The sequence below is a fragment of the Meriones unguiculatus genome, chromosome 8 (genome assembly GCF_030254825.1).
Source record: "Meriones unguiculatus strain TT.TT164.6M chromosome 8, Bangor_MerUng_6.1, whole genome shotgun sequence".
Lineage (NCBI taxonomy): Eukaryota > Metazoa > Chordata > Mammalia > Rodentia > Muridae > Meriones > Meriones unguiculatus.
The window spans coordinates 63,043,556-63,067,552 of NC_083356.1; the positions used below are offsets into that span (position 1 = coordinate 63,043,556).

General features: G+C 40.3%; 1 protein-coding gene across 2 annotated transcripts in view; it reads left to right on the plus strand.

Moving 5' to 3' along the window:
• The window catches only part of Ubr5 (ubiquitin protein ligase E3 component n-recognin 5), a 110,808-nt gene that overhangs the window by 23,092 nt on the left and 63,719 nt on the right, over positions 1-23,997 (plus strand). The window contains exons 2-9 of one of the 2 annotated variants that reach the window (XM_021650951.2): positions 11,550-11,594; positions 12,243-12,324; positions 12,786-12,862; positions 13,899-14,018; positions 17,946-18,135; positions 18,312-18,471; positions 19,045-19,194; positions 21,720-21,931. In XM_021650951.2, coding sequence (XP_021506626.1) covers positions 11,550-11,594; positions 12,243-12,324; positions 12,786-12,862; positions 13,899-14,018; positions 17,946-18,135; positions 18,312-18,471; positions 19,045-19,194; positions 21,720-21,931 — 1,036 coding nt within the window. The remainder of the gene's footprint in view (positions 1-11,549; positions 11,595-12,242; positions 12,325-12,785; positions 12,863-13,898; positions 14,019-17,945; positions 18,136-18,311; positions 18,472-19,044; positions 19,195-21,719; positions 21,932-23,997) is intronic. The other variant, XM_021650954.2, reaches the window with a different exon arrangement.

Genomic DNA, 23,997 nt, shown 5'->3' on the forward strand with positions numbered 1-23,997 from the left:
GAGTCCTTAGCTTATTCCATAGTGCAGTCTCTACTTTTGTGATTTCACATCCACTTCAGAAAAGTAGAGTGAAGCCAGTGCTGACCCTGTGTCTTTGTCCTCTGCTCCCTCCTGTTGATGAGATTGGCATCGATAAGATTGCCATTGTCAGTCAGCTCCTGTATTTTTTTTCTCAGACTTCTTAGCCTTCTGAAGAGAGATTCTTATTCCAAAGATGATAATGACTTGATTACAGGAAGATGGGTGGGTCGATTGTCTCCAATGTTCTTGGAGCTTTAGTCTCACACCTGGTACTGTTTAGATGACTTATAAGGAAATTTTCATAAATGATATTAAATCTTAGAATTTTCTTCTCCATGTGTCCTAAACTGTTTTTGGAGCATCTTAACTGTCGTTGGTTGTGTTAAGAAATACTTGTTTATGTGCTCTATGCACCAGAATTATACTGAAGGAAGGCTTTCTGCACTAGCGGTTCATTGTTAAGAATCCCAGTAGATAGAGTTTTTGAGGAACATTTGGTATAAATTTCAGACCTGTTCTGACTATATAAATTTGCTTTTGTAAGAAACAAGGTTTCTGGTGTTCTGAGTAAAGCTTGCTTGAATAGTCCAGGAACTGCTTATGTTAGAGAGAGAAAACTTACCGGAATTCCTTGCTGTCCTCTTAAAGACAGGTTGGTTTTGATTGATAAAGATCTGTCTGCTGCCATATTATTTCAGGTTAAAGATCTGTCTAGAGCTGCACATACCCCTAATTCTAGCACTTGGGAGGAGGTAGGAACATCAGGAGTTCAAAGACATCCTTGGTGTCTGAGATACTGTTCTTTAAAAAAACAAAAAACAAAAACACTTGCTATGTAGATACTTCACATTTTTAAATAATTTTAACTTTAGGTCAGATGGGGTTGTTCATGTTGATTGCTTTTAAAAGATCTGTTCAGGCTGTGTGTATTGGCACACAGCCTGGTCTACATAGGGAGTTCCACGACAGCCAGGGCTATACAAAGAACTCTGTCTTTGGGTAGGGTTTGGGAAGGGGCAGGATGGGATGTCTGTACAGTTGATTAAGTGATAAGAAAAGTGGGTATTTTTATTTAAAGAGAATACTGCAGGCAGTTGTCACTGCCCTCTGAGAGGAAGTCTGGCCTCTATGTTCCATGGTTCTGGGATAGAGGGGTGGGTATGTCTTGGTCTTCTTAACTCAGATTACTTAGCTTTAAAATCAATGTTCCCTAGCTTCTTAAGATCTTACTAGAGTGTTTCCCTTTTAGTTTCAGTTTGGGGAACTAAAGATTGAGCCGCTAGACAGGTTCCTGGGTTGCGGATCTTACAGAGGCTTTAACAGGTTTGTGGATTTGAGTTTCTGAAGGGCCTGTCTTAACCCACTCTCCGAAGTTGAAGCATTATGGTTAGTTAATCTCTAAATGGATTTTTATGCTTATGACTGTCTCAGAGAATTCTTGGTGTGTTCATGATATTTCAGAGTAGCCAGTCCTAGACCGAGCTAATGTTAGAATAACTTTGGCTGCTGAAGTTTTGGGTTGGCATTATGATCATGTGGGATGAAATTCCTAGTGTACGTGGGTAAACAATGGCTGTCCAAGTAAGTGCTCTTAACTGCTGAGCCGTCTCTCGAGCCTCAAGAAAGCAAGACAACTTGGTATGTGTGCTTTTATTATAATCATTCTTAATTTGGCTCAGCTTAGATGTTAGAACAGAATCTGTTTATTGCCAACAGAAACTGCAGTACCCAGCCTGCCCATCATTCACAGTGTAAGGCACTTTTCTGTCTGTCAGGGCAGTTCACTTAAACACAGTAGGTGTTTGTTTACCTGATTCTGGGTCCTAATGAGCTCGCTTGCCCTCTCCTGCTTCTGCCATGGTGGCTAGCACATTTCCCTAAGCACAGTCCAAAGTTAGCCAGAGAGTTTGGGGGTGGAAAGACTGACCCCTAAATGGATGAGACTAGAATTTCCTGTACTATAAGGCGACACTGAGTGTTTTCCAATCTTATTTGATTAACTTTTTTGTGGGGCTAATTATGAAAGTATTTAGAAATTTACTTAGGCTGTTGCAGCACCAGCTGAACTAGGATGTACCCATCAGAGTGTTATTTTACAGGACAACACTCCTTTGGTATGCTTTAAAGAGCTTGATCTCATGTTGGTTTTGTGTGTGGGTGTGATGTGCTACCGGTACATGTTGGAGGCATCTCTCCTTAAAGCTTCCCACTTCTCTAAGACAGGCTCTCTCACTGAGCCTGAAGTGTGCTGGCTGAACTGATTGGCTAGAAAACTCTCAGCGTCCACCTGTGTCTGTTCTTCAACATGAATTAACAGTCATGTGCTGCTGTGCTTGGCTTCTCTATGTGACTGCTGAGGCTTAGGTTTTAGTTGTTGTTGTTTTTTGAGACAGGTTTCTCTGTGTAACAGAGCTCTAGCTGTCCTGGCCTTGTAGAGCAGGCTGGCCTTGAACTTACAGAGATCTGCCTGCCTCCCAAGTGTGGGGTTAAAAGGCATGCACCACCATTTAGAGCTCTGAAGTTGTCTTGTCCTGTTGACATGGTTTGGTTCCTGTGTAGTATAGTTTACTGTTTAAAAATGAAGCTGAGAGCAATGGCACACAGGTTCAGTGGCAGCCAGTGCTCAGGAGGCAGAGACAGGTGGATTTTTGTGAAGTTGAGGCTGCACTGGTTTATGTACACAGTGAGTTCCAGGACAGCAGAGCTACACAGTACGACCTCAGGGGAGGGGAGAATAAAGAAGTGAGGTAAGGCAGGGTTTACAAAGTTAGCAAAAATTAACATATAAAAAGGCCAAATCGTTGACTCTTTCTACCAAGTTTCCTGTTGTCAGTCTGGCATGAGTCTTCTTTTTCCTTTTCCTGTTTTGAGTGGAGCTGAAAATAACATGATTGATTTTGGTTTAAAGGAAAATGACTCATTTTTCTGTGTTTGGCATTCATTCTCCCAGGGGTGCCTGTCTTTCAGATGGCACAGGACCTTGGGATTTGTGTCTCCCCCTCTTTTATTATCTGTATCATTAAGTAGGAATATCTAACTGTAGAAATTAGATTCAGGGAAGAAATTATTTGTTGTAAAAAAAATATTTCCCTACTGTAGTTTACAGAAGCTTTTTTTATAACCCAAATTTTGTTGTTTTCATTTTATAGAAATCTTTGAAGTTTCAAGTGGAAACGATTTTAGAGGATGTAGATTTAAAAAAAAAAGACATTTTACAAGCTTGCATCACATAGTGTATTTACAGTACTTATTTAGAGGATGAGTGTCTTATGTATTTACTCTGTAAAGTGAAAGGCTTTCCTAGGTTGGCATTTGTCATCCTCCTAAGGGCATAAGACCTGTTTGTGAGTAGTGATTCAAAAGGCAAACTGGAAGTTTCTCACTAAAAGCCATCATTTGTGTGACTTGTGGTCATGGAAGAATAATGTCAGATATTTGTTACTGGGCATGGTTCTCTTTGCATAGGCTAGGAGTTAGAAGGGCTAGAATGATGTCAAACCAAATGTAAAAGAGAGAAAATGCAAACAGACCTGTGATGAGCAGAGAGGGATTGGAAGTGTGATCAAATTACTTGCTCATTATCACAGGGCAGGGGTGGTCCTTCCATATCAGCTGGCTCCAAACCAGAAGCAGCAAAGGGCACCTCTGGTCACTGCTGTGGTGACTAGCTCTGGACAGCCCTACTCTCTTTTCTCTTTGAGACTGGCTGCTTGGAACTTGGCAGCAGCCTCAACTCTAAGATCTGCCTGTCTCTGTCTCCCTGGTGCTGGGAGGAAGGGATGTGACACCATGCCAGGCCTGTGAAAAGCACTCTTAAAGTGCATAGCCATGTTGGTTGGTTTTTGTAAATGTTCATGAGAAGGGTGGATAATTATTTTGTCATTGTGTATTTTACTTTAATATTTTCATTTATTGATTGATTGAAGAGTGTACAGCAGGCACGTGTGTGTGGTGTATGGGTATGTTTGCACAGGTGTGTGGTTGTGTGTGTGGTGTGTGTGTGGTTGTGTGTGTGGTTGTGTGTGTGGTTGTGTGTGTGGTGTGTGTGACTGTATGGAGGCCAGAGGTCAGGATCCGATGCTATCACACCCTGCTTTTATGTTGGTGCCGGGGGATCCGAGCACAGCCCTTCATGTTTGTGTGGCAAACACTGCTCTCATACTGCGTGCTTTAAAGTAGAGCCGCAGCAGTGCGCCCTAGAGAGCCTGGAAATCTCACTGTAGTTTGAGCACTTGTCATTTTAATCATCTTAACATTTCAGGTATGACTCAAAAGCAGTTGTGTGTAAAAGAATGGTTCTTCAGTGAAAAAAAAAATCAAAGCATCATGGAAGCTGTGTCAGTATCCATTCACTTTCTTGCATTTGGAGGGGGAAAAGCATTTCAATTTAGAGTGTCCTTGATGAGGCAGCAAAAATGACTAACCATTGAATCTTTACGCCCCACTGTACATCACCTAAACACTTAGTGTGACAGAGTAGAGTTAGTTCTGTGGAGGAAGAAGTTTTTTATTTTATTTTTATTTTTTTTGGTGAACGTTTTATAGTTTGTTCCAGTGACTTTATAGGGGTAACTGACAGATTGGTTATCCAGGCTTGGGTTCTAACAGATTCCCCCCCCCCCCCTTTTTTTTAATGAAATGACTGTTATTTTAGAAAAAAATTTTTTAAGAAAAGCAACTTGTTTGTTTCTAGTTGCATTGGGTTCTCAAACCAGAATTTGCCCCTTCTCAGGAACTCTGCGAAGCTTGTCATAGTGAGTTTGTCAGTGTTGACGTGGGCATCAATAATTTTGACACTGCAAAAGTATTTTCCATGTGACTAGCATATGCCACTCCAGATGAATCATGTGTGAGTTCATGGATCACTGCCAGTTTCAACAATGTCCTGAACTGTTCAGAAGCCCTCACTTAGTTACCTGAAAAGGATATTAAAATGCTCCTGCCAGCAGGGTAAGGGATCCCAAGTATTGGGTCTGGGATCCCAAGTATTCAGGAGTCTCTTAGAAAGTAGCTAAGTAGCCAGACTTAGGCTGCGAACATCTCACTGTAGCTACACAGGAGATCAAGCTTGGAGTTCAAGGCTAGCTTTGTCATTTAGCTTCTCATAAAATTAAACATCCTTCCTAATACCTTCTCTTTGTAGATCCAAGCTTTTATAACTTGATTCATTAATCCGCTGTCTTAGTGATGAGGGTGAAACATAGTTGGTGAATACTATATAGTTGGTGTTTTACTTCTGAGCTATACCTTCACATACTGTAGCAACCAATATGCTGTGTTACAAGCATTCAGTGTAAAAGCAGATCTGAGAATCCCACTAATTTAAACCTAGTAACAAAGCAAGCAGTTCCCCAGTCAAGTATTTTTGGGAGAATAGTTATTTTTTTTTTTAAATAGGAATAAAGTTTTTGTCAATCTGTAACAAGTTTATAGAAGTATTAATTTTGGGGTTTTAAATTTTAATATGAACTAGGTGGGGCTGCCATGAGTATTTCTTTAGAGTTCTCAGTAAATTATTTTTAAGATTGTGAAGTGATCTTGGCCAGCATTTGGTCAGGAAAGTACATAATGAGAGGCAGGGCAGGGAAGCTGTTGATAATCTACATGCTTTTTTAGGAGGACTGAGATGGGAGAGACTTGTAGAGGCCCTCATGAGGGCATACAGACCCACAAAACAAACAAACAAACAAACAAACAAACAAAAAATGGGTAAAAAGAATATATCTTCTCCCTGAGTTTTTAGTCTGTATTTGTCTTGGCAATGCTGCCTTCTCTGATGTGGGTGCCAAAAGCTGAGTTTAAGATATTCTTTCCAAGAGTCCATGGCTTAGGTCTGTAGGTAACTTTTACTGGCTTGTCTTAACTTTGTTTTATTAAACCCTTTATTTTGAAATAAAAATGTGGTTATCTAAAGGCTTTATTTCACAATGGATGGCTCAATTCAGTACCCAACAGTGTGTAAAGCATGGGTGGCACCCACCTGTAGTCGTACCATTACAGAGGAAAACTTTCAATGTAAAAGGTCATCATTGGTGACATAGTCGGTTTGAGGGCAGCCTGGGTTACATGGGAATCTGTCTCAAACAACAGTAATAGCAACTCCCTGACCAAAAAAAAAAAAAAAAAAAAAATTGACACGGGCAGATAGTGAGTTAATCTGAAAATAAATTTGTATATTCACATAGTTGTTGGTTGTTCTTTGAGGTGGAAACCTGGAGGTTAATTTTACTGATTTTTAACACTAAGAATCTTTTATTTCTGAAATGGATTATAAAGTAGCTTAATCTTCACTGATATATGAATGGAACTGAAGGATAGGGAAAGACTCGGCAGATGTGTTGCAGTGTGTTTGTGAAGACACTTCAGACACAGCTAGAATGTTCACAGTGAGATGTGATAAAAAAGAGAGAAGAAAGTTAGGACCACCAGGAAAGGTTACTAGTCAGTGTTGTTTGAACTGGGCATGAAGTAAGTAGGAATGGCACCCAGGGGAATATGCTGAAGGCAGACCACACACCCTTCACCATCACAGTGATTGCTGGTTAGATGTGAGACATGATCAAGTGCTCCTACCTTATTTCTCCGTATAAATGGGAAGTGGCACCTCGGAGTGGGCGGGATGTGAAGATTGCCTTCTGTTCCTGCAGAGCCGGAGCTTAGAGATCTCCATGTGCTTCCACTTCCTGTTGTGTTAAGAGCTCAGTAAGAAAGAGCTCTGGGATGTAGTTGCAGATGGGCTTGTGTCTAGATGTTCAGAGGTCTGCTCTGTGGCAGTAGGTAGTTAAGAGCTGAAGAACCTCACTATGTGCTGTGCCCAAGTAGGGTATGTGAAAGGTAAATTATCTACACTGGGGAAAGTGACAGGCTCCATGGGTTCTCAAGAGTCATAGTGATGTTAGCTTCCAGCAGGGACTGTTAAGAAAGTCTGTCAGTTTGCTACTTAAAAATTCTAGTCTCTGATCTGAAAATTACTTATACATGTAAAAGAACAAAATAGGTTATTGAGTTGGAATATGGGCTACATCTTTGGAATCGGAGCAACAGAACAGGAAGGGTTGTCATAGGCGTATTGCCAACCTGCCCGATTGTGTTAGCCACCTGGCAGGCTTACCTGTCTGCTGTTTTGAGACAGTTTTGAGGGTATTTTGAAACATTTATTTGTAAGTGAAACTTGATGAGCTCTGGGCTTTTTTTTTTTTTTTTCTTCTTCAAAGAAAAATGTTATTCTTGTGTTATTGCTATGAGAAGAATCTAGCTTTTGAGTAGAAGTGTTGAAGCTTCTGCACTAAGATCCTTTACAGTAGACAAGCATGCGGGAGTTGCTTCGTGCCCTCCGTCACAGCCATGGAAGTGCTCGCCGGCCTGTGCTGACTCTGTCATCTGTACAGAGAGAAGCAGATGCTCCTTGTGTAGCCCACTCTGTGCTGGAAGTCCTCCTTGTCAGTATGTTCTGGATCAGCTAAAAATACTTTGTAGAGGGCTACTTACAACTGTCCTGGGATTTGAAAGAACAATCCATTTTATGTATTTCTGGGATTTAATATATGAATTAAGTTGATAATTGGTGAAACATTCTGGTGACTATATAAAAATCTGTTCATATATGAAATTTTTAGATAGGTGGGAGTTTGAATATTAGTTGCTATTTCATTTATTTTAAAAATAATTTATTGTGTTTGTGCACACATGTCATGGCATCTTTGTGGAGGCCAGAACTGGCTCTCTGCTTCCGTCATGTGGGTTTGAGGATCCGACTCAGGTCATCAGGCTTGGCAGCAAATACCTTCACCTCCTGAGCCATTTCATGGGCCCCAGTAAATGCTACTTTTTTATAAATATTGTGTATGTTGACACACTATTATTTGCTTTTTAAAAATGTATTTGTAAGAATTTTGAGGCTGAAAAGTAGCAGAGATAACTAATAAGTTTCCTGTGGAGATGAGCTGGGAGGACCTCAGACTTTTTATTCTTTAGTGGGGATTACTTTCACAAAGTGGTATGCATTTCAGGTGTGCCTGGGACATTAGTTACCATTTTTCTAGTTTCCATTTTTTGAGTCAGGGTCTTGGTATGTACTCAGGCTGTGCTGGCACTCACTGTAGCTGGGGCTGGCTTCCCTGAACGTTGACATAGCCTCACCATCTTTTACTCTGGGCTAAAGAAACATTAAGTATTAGCTTTATTGTGAGACGTGGCTTTTGCACCTCTGGCTGCCTTGCAGCTAACTGCGCAGAGTAACCTGGCCTCAAATTTGTTTTGACAATGCCCCCCCCCTTGTTTCTGCCTCCTGGGTACTGGAATTGCAAGCATGTGCAACCACACTGAGCTTTGGAGAGCTGTCCTGTTTTTTTTTGTACAGATTATATATATATATATATATATATATATATATATATATATGTTGTTATGCAAGCCACAGCATGTATGTGAAAGTTGGGGACAATTTTGGAATTGGTTTTCCTCATTTTCTGCGACTTCCAGGGATTGAACTCATGGCACCAGGCTTACTTACTTGTAGCAAACTCCCTAAGCCTGTGAGCAGTCTCACAGCCATTTTTGTTCTTTTGTTTGAGACAGTCTCCCAGCCTCTGGCTGCCTGCCAAAGATCTACTGTCTCCAGAGTGCTGGCCTTAAAGGTGCACTTCGCCATGCCCTGCCTTCCCTAGCCCTCCTGAACTGTGAGGTTTGAGATCAAGTTTTAACCTTAAATTTAACTGATGCCAGGAACCATTTTCTCTCTCCCTTTGGTAATCTGTCTGTAACTTGCTCTTGAGTTTATGAGTTATTAAATTATTTTCTAGCATTTTTACTTCCTCAAGCTTAGTATGTCCCATAAGCATCTACTTGAAATATTGTTTGAAGCCACAGAAGCGTTTAATTTTTGGTTTCAGTGCGTGAGTTGGAGGCCAGCCTGGTCTGCAAAGTTAGCTCCAGGACAGCCAGGGAAAGCTAGAGATCCGTCTTCAAACACATAACAACAGAGGAAGACAACCAATGTCAACTACCTCTGGCCTACACACAGATGCAAAATTACAGAACAAACAGCAAACAGCAAACGTGCTCAGGGCTAGATGAGAAACATCAACTTGTACTGTCTTGTCCTGTCTATTTGTTTTTCTGTTTCCTGAATTAATAAAAAATGTTTTATTAATTTTATTGTCCAGTTTTGATAGAAGTTTTGATGGTCCCCTCCCCCAATTTGTTTATTTTGAGCTAATAAAAAAAGACATGGGAATGAAGAGTTAGTTTTCTATGCTAGTGAGCAAATGAGTCTCCTGTGTGTCATCGATGTACTGCGGGGGGAGTTAAGCCTTACCCCTGGGTCATACTGGCTCTAGTCTGGGGAAAAGTTTTGTGTGTTTTAGTGAGTGTGGGCTAGAGAGGGCAAAGTGCTTTGTGCCTCTGTGCCTACTCTCCAAAGCTGTTGCTTCCCTCCTCAGCAGTCTTCATTGACCTTGCCTTCAGTCACTAGTCAGCTTCTCTCATAGCTTATGAGTTCCATTATGCAGTCTTGAACTTAATCTCGTTTTAAAACTGAAATGTGCTCTATAATTGAGCAAACGGGAATTTAGTGGAAAAGCCGGACATCCCAGAACCAAGGGAACATGTTGTTATAATGAAAGAGAGTAAATGCACCACTGGGCTAGTAAAATGAGATTTTTGGAGATGGTGGTGCATGGTAATGAGAATGAGATTATCAGTATTTAGTTTTGTGTTTGTGCTTTTGGCAAAATGAAAGCACCAGTTGAAAGTTGTCACCAGCATAGTGCTTTGGTTGCTCTCAGTTGATGCATGGTTGGCAGGGGTGTCAGTAGTGAAAAGATGTATTTATTGTGTATGCTTGAGTATTTTGCCTGCATTTATATGTCTGCAGAGCACATGCATGGCCATGGAGGTCAGAAGAAGGCGTGGGACCCGGACCCCAGAAGTAGTTCTGAGTGCCTGCGAGCCACCATGCAGGTCTCTGGAAGAGCAGCCAGTGCCCTTAACCCCTGAGCCATCTCTTCAGCCTTTTCTAGAAGCTTTTAAACCCTAAGCCCTAAACTGCTTGTATGAATGGTTAAAAGTTGATCCCATTCATACTTTGTCAATTATTAGCGATGAAAATTTTCACATATCTCCTATTATTGTTTACCATTGTGCTTTCTAAAATTCTCAATTTATTTGTACAAAAATTATTTCTGAAAAAGTTTTTAAAAGCTCAGACAGTTGTTTTAGGTAACAGTTGAAGAGATGAATTCTTAAACATCTCTTTGGTTATATTGTACATTATAAAGTTACTTCTTCAGGCTGATGACATTTTTTATTAATTCAGGAAACAGAAAAACAAAAATAGACAGGACAAGACAGTACAAGTTGATGTTTCTCATCTAGCCCTGAGCACGTTTGTTCGTTTGTTTTGTAATTTTGCATCTGTGTGTAGGCCAGAGGTAGTTGACATTGGTTGTCTTCCTCTGTTGTTATGTGTTTGGAGACTGGATCTCTAGCTTTCCCTGGCTGTCCTGGAGCTAACTTTGCAGACCAGGCTGGTCTCCAACTCACGCACAGATGCTTCTGCCTCTGCCTCCCATGCACTGGGATTAAAGGAATGTGCCCCTACCCCCAGTCTCATCATAGTCCTTTGAAACTCAGTCTCCTGTTGAATGTGGGGTTCCTGGTTTCTCTGCGTTTGGTTGGCTAGTCACTCTCTGTGTCCTCCATCTGTCTGTGCACCCTTCTCCCCTCCCCAGCACTGGAACGGAAGGTGTGCACTGCCAAGCCTGGCCTTTATCTGGGTTCTGGGGATCCAAACTCAGGTCCTGATGAGTGTGCAGCAAGCACTTTACCCACTGAGCCACCTTCCCAGGCCCCCAATTTTTTCTAAGCATGTACAGCAACACTCTTTTAGAAATGGAAGGTTGGCCTTTCTGTGTCCATAAACATTGAGGCTCCATTCAGCTCTTTGTCACAGGCTTTAAGAACTGGAGACTATACCTTAAGTAATTATTAGGCTTTGGGAAGTTTTTTTTTTTTTTTCCAACTGCAATTGTGTGAAATTCTAAAGAAGCCCATGCTTCCCAGTTCTTTCCATTTCATGATGTTCATGTACTTCGTTTCAAAGACTTCTTTTGGCATAGACAGCAAGTCCTTCAGGTCTCATCATGTAGCTCTGGCTAGCCTCAACCTCACTATGTATGTAGATCAGCTGTCTTCTGAGTTCTGGGATTAAAGATGTGCACCACCAAGCCTACTTTAAACTGTAGTTTTTTAAAATGGAATTTTCCTTTGGGCATTTATACAACAGCTGTTGCTTGTTGTATAAACTCTAGAAGCCTCATCTTCCTGTCTGGAAACAGGGCTAACTGAGGTGGTTCTTACTGGAGCTGCTGATGGCTTAAAGGGGAAAAGGAATTGCAGTGCCTGCTTGGGATTGGTAGGAATTGCTCTTTGTGTTACTGTTGGGTCAGCCCAGCATGCAGGCCATTAGAGCCGTCTTGTTTATACAGGACCAGCACTGGGTTATTAACATTTGGCTCTTGTGTTTCAAGGTTACGGGAAGTTTCAGAGAAGCTGAACAAGTACAATTTGAACAGGTAAGAATTTTAAGCTGTTTTAAGTTTAACCACTGTTCTTTGTCTTGGATGTTCTAAGCAATTGCCCTACCAGGGAGCTGTAGTGTTTTCTTTATTTAGATTGAGAATTAGAGTAGATTAAGAATCTTTTTTTTTTGAGATGTAGTCCTAGCTGTCCTGGAATTCAATGTGTAGATAAGTCCTTGAACAGTACACAGATCCACCTATTTGTTTTGGGATTAAAGGTGTGTGCTACCACATCTTTTACTCTTTCTGTCAAAGGTTGGGTTCATATGAATTATAGTTTTCATTAAGGCTGATTAAAAAAAAATTTTTTTTTATTGTGTATGCAGTATTCTGCCTGTGTATACACCTGCACGCCAGAAGAGGGCAGCAGATCTCATTATAGATGGTTGTGAGCCACCATGTGGTTGCTGGGAATTGAACTCAGGACCTCTGGAATAGCAGCCAATGCTCTAAAATACTCTTGAGCCATCTCCCCAGCCCAATGCTGATTTTTAGAAACAGTTTGGCATGCCATGCAACTGCAGTGATTAGGGTACATATCATAATTACTTTTATTGCTTTAAAATTCAGTGTAGGAATTAGTTCTTTTGTTTATATTTAAAAGAACAATTTTACTTACATGCTTTTTTTCTTGTTCCCTAGCCACCCGCCTTTGAATGTACTGGAGCAGGCTACTATTAAACAGTGTGTTGTGGGACCGAATCACGCTGCCTTTCTTCTTGAGGTAAATTATTCTCCATAAGGTAAAAAATGAAAACTACACAGTGCGGTCCACTTCGGCATCAGCTTTTCTTTTTAGTCACACGGAGCAGAGGCACCTGGAAGAGTTACTTAAAGCCCAGTTCTCCTTCTGTGTAAATTCACCACCCAGAGAATCTGCGTAAATGATTTACTTGAACTTGAAGCTAGTTAATAACAGGAGGGGAAAGACTCCTGAATGCAGTTATTATATAATCTTAAGTTGGATTCTGCCAGGCTGTATTGTTTTTAGTGATTTCTTTATAGTTTTTGGTACCGTGTTATCTGCTCCCAAACCCAGGTATGTACATCTCCTAGAGGGGACTACTTCTTTCCCTCCAGGTTGACAGTAGCAGGCAGAATCTGCTTACTCAATAAATGAGAACCTTAATGTCTTTTCTTTTTTTCAGAATTTTAAATGGTTTTGTTTGTTTGTTTTGTCTTTAGGATGGCAGAATTTGTAGGATTGGCTTTTCAGTACAGCCTGACAGACTGGAATTGGGTAAACCTGATAATAATGATGGGTAAGACATTGGTTTTGGCTTGGTGTGAGTGTGTGCGTGCTTGTGCCAGTGTGTGTTTGTGTTTATGATGTTGAGGATCAAACGCAGAATACAGTAGATAGCAGACAAATGCTTTACCACTGACCTGCATCCTTTCCTGTAGTTTGCAATTAATAAAGTATGCATTTAACCCTTAGAAGGTATTATGGAAAACCAATGTTTTGATTTTGGTTATTCTTAAATGGATAAGAAAAGGCGTGGTAGAAACATGGTTAAATACAGTGAAATGGTTAGTTTTTTTAAGTTTTATTTAGTTAAATTGATTATTTTTGTTCGCTGAAATGAACCTACATACCTAAAAGCATTATGCCTCTGAATTATATTTCTAATTCTTGATTTTAATTTTTAAGCAAGGAAGAGTTTATAGACAAAAATGCTAACATTAAAGATTGTAGAGGAGTTAATTGGTATAGCATTTAGGAACAGGTAAGTTATAAGAAGAACGATAGTACATATTGGGTCCATCGCAAGTGAAATTTAATTTGAAATGGTTTGCTGGGGTAGGAGAGAGCACAGGTCTTGCTCTGCTTTCAGGGATGGTCTTGAACTCTCGCGCTCTGGCTTCTTAAGTAGCTGATAGTACGGGTGTGTATTTGTTTGCCTGTCTGACTGAAGTGACTTTACATGCCACGTTTGTCTCTGAAAGTGAGAAAATGGAGGAACTCAATTTGAAAGCAGCCATGTTTTTTCCCTTTAAGTTTGGTTTTTTAAAAAATTATAGTGTATTAAAGGATGCTTCATAAGATATGAATTCTACTTGTTTCTAAGAAAAAATATGTTTAATTTTAAAATATAAAGAAAATTTACTATTTACCATTTGTTTATATTTGGAACTTTAGCAGTTTCTACTGGGAAGGAGTGCCAGAATGTTAGGCAGCTGCTGGCTAGGGTAGGCAGAGACTTGCCAGGCAGATGCGCTGCAGAGTGGGTGGCTGGAGGTGAGCTTCTCCTATGGTTCGGGACTGCTGTGTGATGTTTACCTCTTGATATTTCCTAGGTCAAAACTGAACAGCAATTCGGGGACAGGGAGGACTTCTAGGCCTGGTAGGACAAGTGACTCCCCGTGGTTTCTCTCAGGCTCTGAGACCCTGGGCCGGCTGGCAGGCAACACTCTGGGGTGAGTCGTGTCAAGTGGAAGGCGCCCACTAGTCCGCGCTCTTGTCTTTGAGTGCTGTGTGCTGTGACTGACCACATCAGCACTGTCTAGTGATAGGGCAGAGAACTCATCTTTGCCACCACAATAAAAATAACATGGGTTGGGGAGATGGCTCAGAGGTTAAGGGTACTGTCTGCCATTCCAAAGGTCCTGAGTTCCATTCCCAGCAACCACATGGTAGCTCACAACCACCTATAATAAGATAGGTACAAAATAAATAAAGTCTTTAAAAAAAATATCACAAACTGATCACAGAATCAGATCCCTGACCTTTTAAACACTTGGGATGGTCTACAGTGTCACTTAGTGATATTGTGTCATTTGAAAATTTAAAACAGTTTGTATTTTGCCATTTATTGTGAATTATAAAAATCTAACATTACTTCTTTTTGGTATCCAAGTCTGGTAGATTTTTTGATTTTTATTTTTTGTTTTGTTTTTCTATACAAACAATAAGAACTGCCTGTACTATTTTATGTGAAATTTGTTATATACTGTTAAATTAAATAAACCATTTTTAAATTCTAGGCACTGCTTTTATGAACTTTGAGATGGGGTCTCTATATAGCTCTGGCTGTTCTGGAACTCACTATGTAGATGAGGTTTGCCTTGAGAACACAGAGATCTGGTTGTGTTTGTCTCCCAAGTTCTGGGATTAAGGATGTGCACCACCACACCCGGCTGTACTTTGGTTTTTGAATGGCCAAAATATTTGAAAATATCTGGTTAATGATTAGAAGATGCCAGTTCAGTCAAATTGTATGGTATTCAGAGGCTTTAAACATAACTAAATGCAGTTGGAATTACTTCAAAAATAATTAAGAGAGAAAAATATATGCAGTGTGAACTAGTAGGCAAAATAGAAATTAGATTTAAGAATTGTCTGGGTTCAGGTTTCCATCACTGTGAAGAGATTCCATGACCACGACAACTCTTATGAAGGCGAACATTTCGTTGGGGGCTGCCTTACAGTTTTAGAGGTTTAGCCCAGTATTATCATGGCAGGAAGCAAGGCATCCTGTAGGCAGACACAGTGCTGGGGGAGGAGAATTGTACTTCTTGGTCTGAAGGCAGCAGAAGGAGATTGGAGGATTTGCACACTGGGCTTAGCTTGAACATTTAAGACTCAGTCAGCAGCCAGTTCTGATGAGACCTGATAGGCTAAGGTCAGATGGAAGGGGAGGAGGCCCTCCTCTATCAGTGGACTGGGGGAGGGACATGGGAGAAGAAGAGGGAGGGCAGGATTGGGAGGGGGTGAGGGAGGGGTCTACAGCTGGGGTACAAAATGAATGAATAAAGTATAATTAATGAAAAAATAAATTAAAAAAATAGACACGTACCGTATTTCTTTCAATTGGGGTTAGCATTGTACATTGTTTTTATTTTTCAATTTCAATATATTTGTATTATATAAAATTTGGAAATATTAGATCTTTACTGTGGTTAATAAATGGCTTTATAGTTTAAAAAAAAAAGACTCAAAGCCATGCCTCCACAGTGACACTCATCCTCTAACAAGGCCACACCTCCGAATAGTGCTACTTCCTGTGAGCCGAGTATTCAAACACACGAGTCTGTGGGGGACACACCTATTCAAACCACCACAAGAATTGAGATTTCAGAGTGCTTAGTTTATTTTTTTATGCTGAACTAAATTACTTCAAGATTGGAGGAAGGTCATTTGTCATGGTTAGGTACAATCTTCAGATTGTTTTGTGTGTCCTTTAGCTCGGGGACAGGAAATACAATCTGGATCTTTAATAAAACATCCTTTTGTTTTTTGCAAAGATAAGGCTCAAATGCCTACCTTCTATATGGCAAGCAGGTGCTTTCTTTCTGCCCTCCACATTCATAGCCTGTGTACACAGTGTGTGCTAAAGAATTGTAAAAAGAACTTAAGACCAAAATGATTTCATTTGCTAAACCTGGAAGAGTACATTTATTTAAGAGAGTAACTGTAGTGCAGGCCAAATAATACTTTGCCGAAAGATAAACATTTCTCAGTTGAGTTGGGGTTCTGGGGCCAAATCCAGCACCATGGCTGAATTGTGCTTCCCACTTGCGGCCCCTTGCCTTACAACAGTTGACTGCCCATGATGGCTTGACTCTGCCCAGTCCAGTGTGGCTGGGAGCCATTTGACCCTTCACAGAAAAGCTTACTTGTCCTTGCTTAGTTTTTCACTTTCATAGTGGTGTTTGTTCCCAATCTTATGCTTTTAAATTATTTTTTAAGTTTATTCTCTCATTCTGAAATAATTTGCTTTAAAAAAACTTGGGAGTCCAGTGCTTGAGAGGCCAGGGCAGTAGGGTTCTGAGTTTGAGGTCAGTCAGCCTGACTGTAGAGTGAAACCCTGTCACTTAGCTTCCCCATGTTAGCTTTTACATAAGCATATTTTTGAAGGAACGGATTAAGGATTGGTCATTCCCATTTTCCCAGTTGTGGCACTAGGCTCCTTTCTCAGGCAGTCTAGCAATTGCCAGTTGGATGTAGGCACCGCACTTCGTTAGTCTCCTGACCAGAGCCGTTCTTAGCCTTTTGTTGTTGCTTGGTCAGTCCACATGAATGGAAGACCTTGTTACAGTGCACAGTTCGATTTGTCTGTTCTTGTCTTGTGATTAAATAGAGGCAATGGGATTTTGCCAGGAATGCCCAGGCCTGGACTGTATGATTCGGGTGGCCGGTGATGCTGGTAGGTCTTGCTGACTGGAGAGTAGGGAGATTACTTGCAGTTTTACTTTGTGAGAATGGTGTCCCCACCCAAACACTCTTTCCTCTGGTCATGCGTGCGTGCGTACTTTGTGAAAAGACCTTTTCAGGTATGCAAATAACCTGGTTTCTCCTCATGCTTGTTGCTCATTGATGATTGTGTGTGCGTTGTTAGTGCAGTGTTGGCCATCTGCTTACAATTCCATTGTTTCTTTTATATTTCCTAATTGGAATTTAACTATAAAGAGCTCCCTCTGGTCATTTTCTTTTCTTTCCTTTAAAATTCTGTTTTATTTCTTTCTACTTAGTGGTTTATATTACTGTTGTGTATGTGTGTGTGTATGCACGTGTGCCAGTGAGCACTTTCTCTTGTGTTTATTGATGACCTGTTACTGTGTTGCTCAAATTGTCGCAGTTTAAACCTCTTAACTATTTAAGCTGGTTATAACAAGGTGTCTTAGAAGACAGCTAGAGCAGTGGAATTTTAAGAGCTTAGAAGGGGTGTCCCATCAGGTTCCCAGCCTTGCTGGCTTGGGGAGAAACAGTATGCGTCACTTGGTAGAAACGGCAAGTCATTCCTTTTGTGTTCGTTGGGCACTTAGTTTATTACCCAAACTGGGACCTTTTTAGATAAGACTAATAATTAGGTTCATGCAGTAAGCTTAAAGTGGCCCTCTCCCAGGTGTCCCTGTGCTGTGTTTTCTTCCCCTCAGTGGCATGTGGGTATAGGTGTGTACTTCCTCAGTCGGTCTCCTCTGCCGTTTTTGCAGCATGGCGCTGGGCTGGGACTCAGCTGCTTAGCGAGGCTGGCTGCCCGGCAGAGTCTGGGCTTCCTGTTTATACACTTATCCATCTTCCCAGGCCTGCCCCTTCCCGTTTGTTTTTCGGTAGGGTTTTACTGTATAGCCCAGGCTAGACTTTTCTGTCTCCTGAGTGTGGGGATTACAAGGAAACGCTACCATGCATGCCTCTGTATGCGGATCTTTAACAAAGATGGAAAGGATAGTGTATTTATTGTTTATAAGTGAATTTATATTTAAACATTAGAAAATTCAGACAATTGTTTTAAATTTTGTTCAGAATTTTAACTGGATAGCTAATGTACAAGAATGAGACTTAAAATTACCTTTCAAAGAGTGAATGGTTTAAAAATTTAATTTTACAAATTGCCCAATATTTAGAAGCCGCTGGAGTTCTGGAGTGGGTGGAAGCGGAGGAGGAGCCTCGGGTAGGTCCTCTGCTGGAGCGCGAGATTCCCGGCGGCAGACTCGAGTCATTCGGACAGGAAGGGACCGGGGGTCTGGACTTCTGGGCAGTCAGCCCCAGCCTGTTATTCCAGCATCTGTCATTCCGGAGGAGCTGATTTCACAGGTGTGCTCATTCAGAATCTACTACAAAGGCCAGGGGGAGGTGAGGTTGAACCAAAGCACTGGCTCATAGTCATGACTCCTAAAGGTTGAGAATGGGGGCTTATTTTCTTGTTCAGTTTAGAAGCAGTAAATAATAGGCTTTAGTAAATAGTAGGCTTTATTCTTTGTTTATTTTAGGCCCAAGTTGTTTTACAAGGCAAATCGAGAAGTGTCATTATTCGAGAACTTCAGCGAACAAATCTGGATGTAAACCTTGCTGTAAATAATTTGCTCAGCCGGGATGATGAAGATGGAGATGACGGTGACGATACAGCCAGTGAATCTTACTTGCCGGGAGGTTGGTACTCTGCTCTTATGCATCTTCCTGCTTTGGGGTGCTCCTTTGATTGAAGACTGGAATTTTAAAGTATACTTGATGATTATGTCTGAGTTTTGGAAGGTGATGGATATTTCTTGCTTATACAGTTTGAGTATAAAGCCCCTTTTTAGGGGAAATAATTTTGCTCAGTGGATTTCTGCTTGATCCTAATTAAGACATGATTATATTGCATAGATTTATCCCTGGCTGACATGTACGATGTTGTTTTTTGATAACTCAGTGAACATTGGTACTTACTGAACTACATTTATATTTTGTTTCTATGATGTCAGTAGTATCAAATCTTGAAAGTGGGCTTTTGTAAGTAGCACCTGTAGTAATTATGCTTGTGATGGTCTTTAAGACCTTTGTTTGTAATGTTAATTTTATTTCTTGTGAGTTTTTTGTTTGTTTGTTTGTTTGTTTTTTGTTTTCACTCAGGTGATATCAGTTCCCAATTTTAATGTATTTGAAATTTTAGAGATCTTTTAGTGGTCTGTGGATGCATTATTTGTAGCTGCTTCATTTATATTTGTTTGTTTTTATTTGTAGAAGATCTTATGTCTCTTCTTGATGCTGACATTCACTCTGCCCACCCAAGTGTCATTATTGATGCTGATGCCATGTTTTCTGAGGACATTAGCTATTTTGGTTACCCTTCTTTTCGTCGCTCATCACTTTCTAGGCTAGGCTCATCTCGAGGTAATTTTGCATTTTTTTTTTTTTTTTGAGTGTGGGCTAGGTGTGTGGAAAGACAGTGATAGAATCACCTGTATCTGAACTCAGATTCTTACAGTAGGATGAAGTCATCGCAGATCATTTGTTTGGACACCTTGGCTTTAAAACCAGGCCTTTGTATCTTGGGGTGCCACAACAGTATTTCAGAGAGGGTCTTACAGTGCATAACACACACATAGCAAAGGCTGTGATTTACCTAAGTATATTTTATCTAGGAGATAGGTTTTGATCTAAAGGTAGAATTCTAGTTTTCAGCGACATGCAGCATTCATAAAAAAATTAATTTCATTAAAAGAATATAATAAAAAATTAAATAAAGAACATAATCATTATGTTTCTTTTAAGTGCTGAGTAGATAGTGAAATATGAAAAAACTTGGCAGAATGGGGTGGACAATATTAAATGGGTAGACATGTTTGGTATATTAATATGCTGTTTGTACAAGTTTGAGATCTTTAAAAGGTATATAATACAGATTTGGAGCCACTTAACCCAACCTCTTATAGGCATATATAAGCTTTAAATAACAGGAATTCTTTCCAGAGTTCATAATGCTTTGTCTAAATAATAGATGAAATGAGCTATACTTAACAATGATTAGTAAATTAGAAAAGATGCCACATGTGTTAAGGATGGCTATAGATACTTGGTACTTAGAAGTTGAGAGTTTTAAATATAACACGTTGTGGGTGACTATTTAACATATGAGCACATGTAGTATCTTAAACTTTTTAAGGTAAACAATGCTTTAACTGCTTTAAAACTATCAATTATTGAATTTTCAAGTATTTTTTTTTTTTAATATTAGCAACTCCTAAATACCTGTTTAAGTTATTCTGTGCAGATATTTTTGGTTTAAATCATATGAAATCAAAGTGGCTAGCATTTAGCCACTTTGGGCAATCTGGCCATTTTTTGTTCTTTTGGTGAAGTAGAGGGATGGGTGCCAAAGCCTCTCGTGCTGGCCAAGCGCTTTGCCTTGACCTACGTACCTAGCCTCAAGTGCAGCAGTTTTATGTGGTTCTGTATGGATCATCTCTAATCTTTACTATATTATTATTATTATTTTATGTATTTCTTCAAGTCAGGCTTTCTTTGTGTGGCCTTGAAACTGAAATCAGAGACCCAGCTTCCTCTGCCTCGCAGGTGCAGGGAAGAAAGCTGTGCCGCACCATGCTTGACTGTTTTGATTATTTAAAAAGTAACTTCCAAGCAACTGAAAATGTGCCTGTGGCTTTAGATAATTTGAGGCCAATTTTCTGGAAAATGTCAAAAGACTTCTAGAAAGTTCTCTCCCCACTATTAAAAAAAAAAGAAAGAAAAGAAAGAAAAAGCCTGTCCTCAAAACATTTTAAATGCTTTATCCATAAAATCCATTCTGTAAAGTTTTTTGTTTGTTTGTTTTTCGAGACAGGGTTTCTCTGTGTAACAAGAGCCCTGGCTGTCCTGGACTCACTTTGTAGACCAGGCTATCCTGGAACCCACCAAGATCCACCTGCCTCTGCCTCCTGAGTGCTGAGACTTAAGGCTTGTGCCACCACACCTGGTGACATTCTGTAAATTTATCTTTAACGGGGATTTGAGTTATCACAAATTTTTACTTTATCCTAATTGTTTATAGTTCAGCTTATTTAAGACTTTCTGTTTCTTTATTAAAAATCAAACTTGTTGGTTTGCACCTTAGTTAGGGTTTCTGTTGCTGAGATAATACACCATGACCAAAAGCAATTTAGGAAGGAGAGGGTGTATTTCAGGTTAATGTAGTTCCAGGTCACAGCCTCTGAGGGAGGTCAGGCCAAGAACTCAAACCGGGCAGAAACCTGGAGGCAGGAGCTGATGCAGAGGTGGTGGAGGAGTGCTTCTTACTGGCTTGTTTCCCATGACTTGTTCAGCCTTTCTTATAGCACCCACCTACCTGGGGTGGCACCGTGCACAATGGGGGTCCCTTCCACATTAGCTACTGTTCAGGAAAAATCTCTGTGGGCTAGTCTGGTAGGATTATTTTCTCAATGGATGTTTTCTCTTTCCAGGTGACTCTGGCCTATGTCAAGTTGACATAAAACTAGCCAGCACACAGTACTTACATGTATTTAATGCTTTGAAATTCTAATTCCGTCACTTTTCTAATTTATAAATCAAAGATGTTTATATTGAGTATTTGTAATGAAATAAGAATTTCATATGAATAATACAAATAATGAAATAATTTCAGAATCTTTAAATCTATTAAAAAGAAAAAAAACCAGTCACACTTAGAGTAATTATGTTCTACAAACGTTGGACTGTGTCTGTATAGTTTCAAAAAATACAGTTTATAATTTTTAGCCAGTCACTTGAAGAGTTAATGTTTTGAATGTTGCATGTCAGCCTACTTAGCTCTTGACTGTGTACATTTTGAGTAGATAAAGTGCTGTTAGCTACGTCCTGCAGGGTGTGTACTAGAGAGTGGCTTACTTTTATCCCACTGGTGTGACCCGATTGCATACCAGTTCTCCTTCTTCCCTTAGAAAGAGACTCCGAGCTTTTGCGGGAGCGGGAATCTGTTCTACGTTTACGGGAACGAAGGTGGCTTGATGGAGCCTCATTTGATAACGAAAGGGGCTCTACCAGCAAGGAGGGAGAGCCAAACCCGGATAAGAAGAACACACCTGTTCAAAGTCCAGTGTCTTTGGGAGAAGATTTACAGTGGTGGCCTGATAAGGTATTTGGAAAAAGTTTATACCTTTTCATTTAAGTAGAGTCCTAACAATTTGCTCCTCCATTAAAAAAGTTTGTTTTATTTATTCAGGTTTTTATAAGACTGTTGAAAAGAGGCATCAGTTTTAAAGTGCCCATGTTTGTTTTAGAAGCAGACTGCTGGAGCATTGGCCAAGCTGTGAACCGCGTGTCCAGTGTTGCTGCTGCTTGCTTCTTGATGCAGTGAATCAGAAAAATTGGGGGTTAGTCTCAGTAACACAGGAACATTTACTCTCCAGGACATTTTGCCTAGAGTAATTATTTTAATGATGCTTACATTCTTTGGTAGAGATTTGCTTTGCCAAGTTTAAAATGTGGAATGGACCTTAGTTTCTACAGGATAAGCTCTATCCATTGATGCAGTGTGCCTGTTAGAACAAGATGAGGGCTGTGCATTTCTGGAGTTACATAGCTGTTCCATTTTGTGCCAGTAATTTTTGCCAGACCCTTTGATGCTATGGTAGTAGACAAAGCAGGCCAAATGAGAATGGGGGATGGAATGCCAGGAAAATAGAACAAATAAGTGAATTCCAAAAGGCACCTAGGATTTGCGAAGTTGACTGGAGCTTTAGAGATCCATTTCTACCACAAACAAAGTCTGTTGATGATGTGTGCTCCATTGTTTTAAGTGGTGAATTCATTTTAGGAGTCTTTTATAGAAATCCATGGTTTTCACTCATTAAAAACAGAGACCTTCTTCCCCCCTATTTCCACAGATAGTTGACTGGAACTTAATTCTTTTTTGTTTGCTTGTTTGTTTGTTTTTTCAAGACAAGGTTTATCTTTGTAGCCATGGTTTTCCTGGATTCTTTCTGTAGATTCTTTCTGTAGGCTGTCCTTGAACTCACAGAGATCTGCCTGCCTCTGCCTCCCTGAGTGCTGGGATTACAGGTGTGCACCACCGAGCCTGGCAGAGCTTATTTCTTAAGCATGAATAAACTGAAGTTTTGGTACATACCTCTGATCCTGGAAGGTGAGGCAGGAGAATCAGGCCAGACTGGGCCATGTGAGACTCTTGTCTTACGCAGGAGAAAAAGGGTCAATGAGGTTAATCACCAGCAGATCAAGAGAGTATGACCTCAGTTTATTTTTCATTTCTTTAGACTCAAATTTGGGAGAATATTAAACCTTTTAGATGTATGTTTTTTATAGTTATTATCAGTCTTAAAACTATATTTTTTGCTGTGTAACTCATATGGGACTTTACTCCTTGTCTTTGGACTGTTCACATTGGCAGCTGCCTGAATTGTATTCTCTTATTAACACAATGCTGGAAGCATCCCTGGTTTCTTCTCCTTGTGTGGTAGAGTATTTGTTGTTCTCCTCCCCCTCCCTTTCTCTCCTTCCCTTTTCTCTTGCCCTCCATATTGTTCCATGTTTGTCTTACCTGGATGGTGTTAGAGCTCTTCCACTTTTTGTTTTCATCAGATTGGTTAAAGATTGTGACTCCTGAGGAGTGAAAGATTTGAGGGAAGGCTTCAAAGGGGTTGAAGGATGTCAGTGGGCAACAGGAAACAGAATTGGGATGTGCTTGGTGTTTGCTTCAACTGAGGGTCTAAAGAGTGCTTTAGAGTTCCTAGCTCTGGACACTTAGGAATGAAGTGTTTAAGTTAACGCTTGAGGATGAGAACAGATGAAGAACATCCCCGTCACTTTATCCCTTCCAGGTCATAGATGTTTGTTGACTGATTGCTGCTAGAGGCCTCTTACTTTGCTTCATAGTTGGGCTGTATTGATTACTAAGATCTTTTCTCATATAACTTTAAGTCTAAGCCTAGTGGTGGTGGTGCACACCTTTGATCCCAGCACCTGGGATGGGGGGAGGAAAGGTGGTGGAGCAGAGGTAGGCAGATCTCTGAGTTTAAGGCCAGCCTGGTCTACAGAGTGAGTTTCAGGACAGCCAAAGCTACAGAGAGAAACCCTGTCTCTAGAAACAAACAAACAAATGAAAACAAAACAACAAAAACCCCTCAAGTCTTGCAAGAGGCCAATTATAACAACTTGTACAAATTACTCTTTAAATATGAGTTT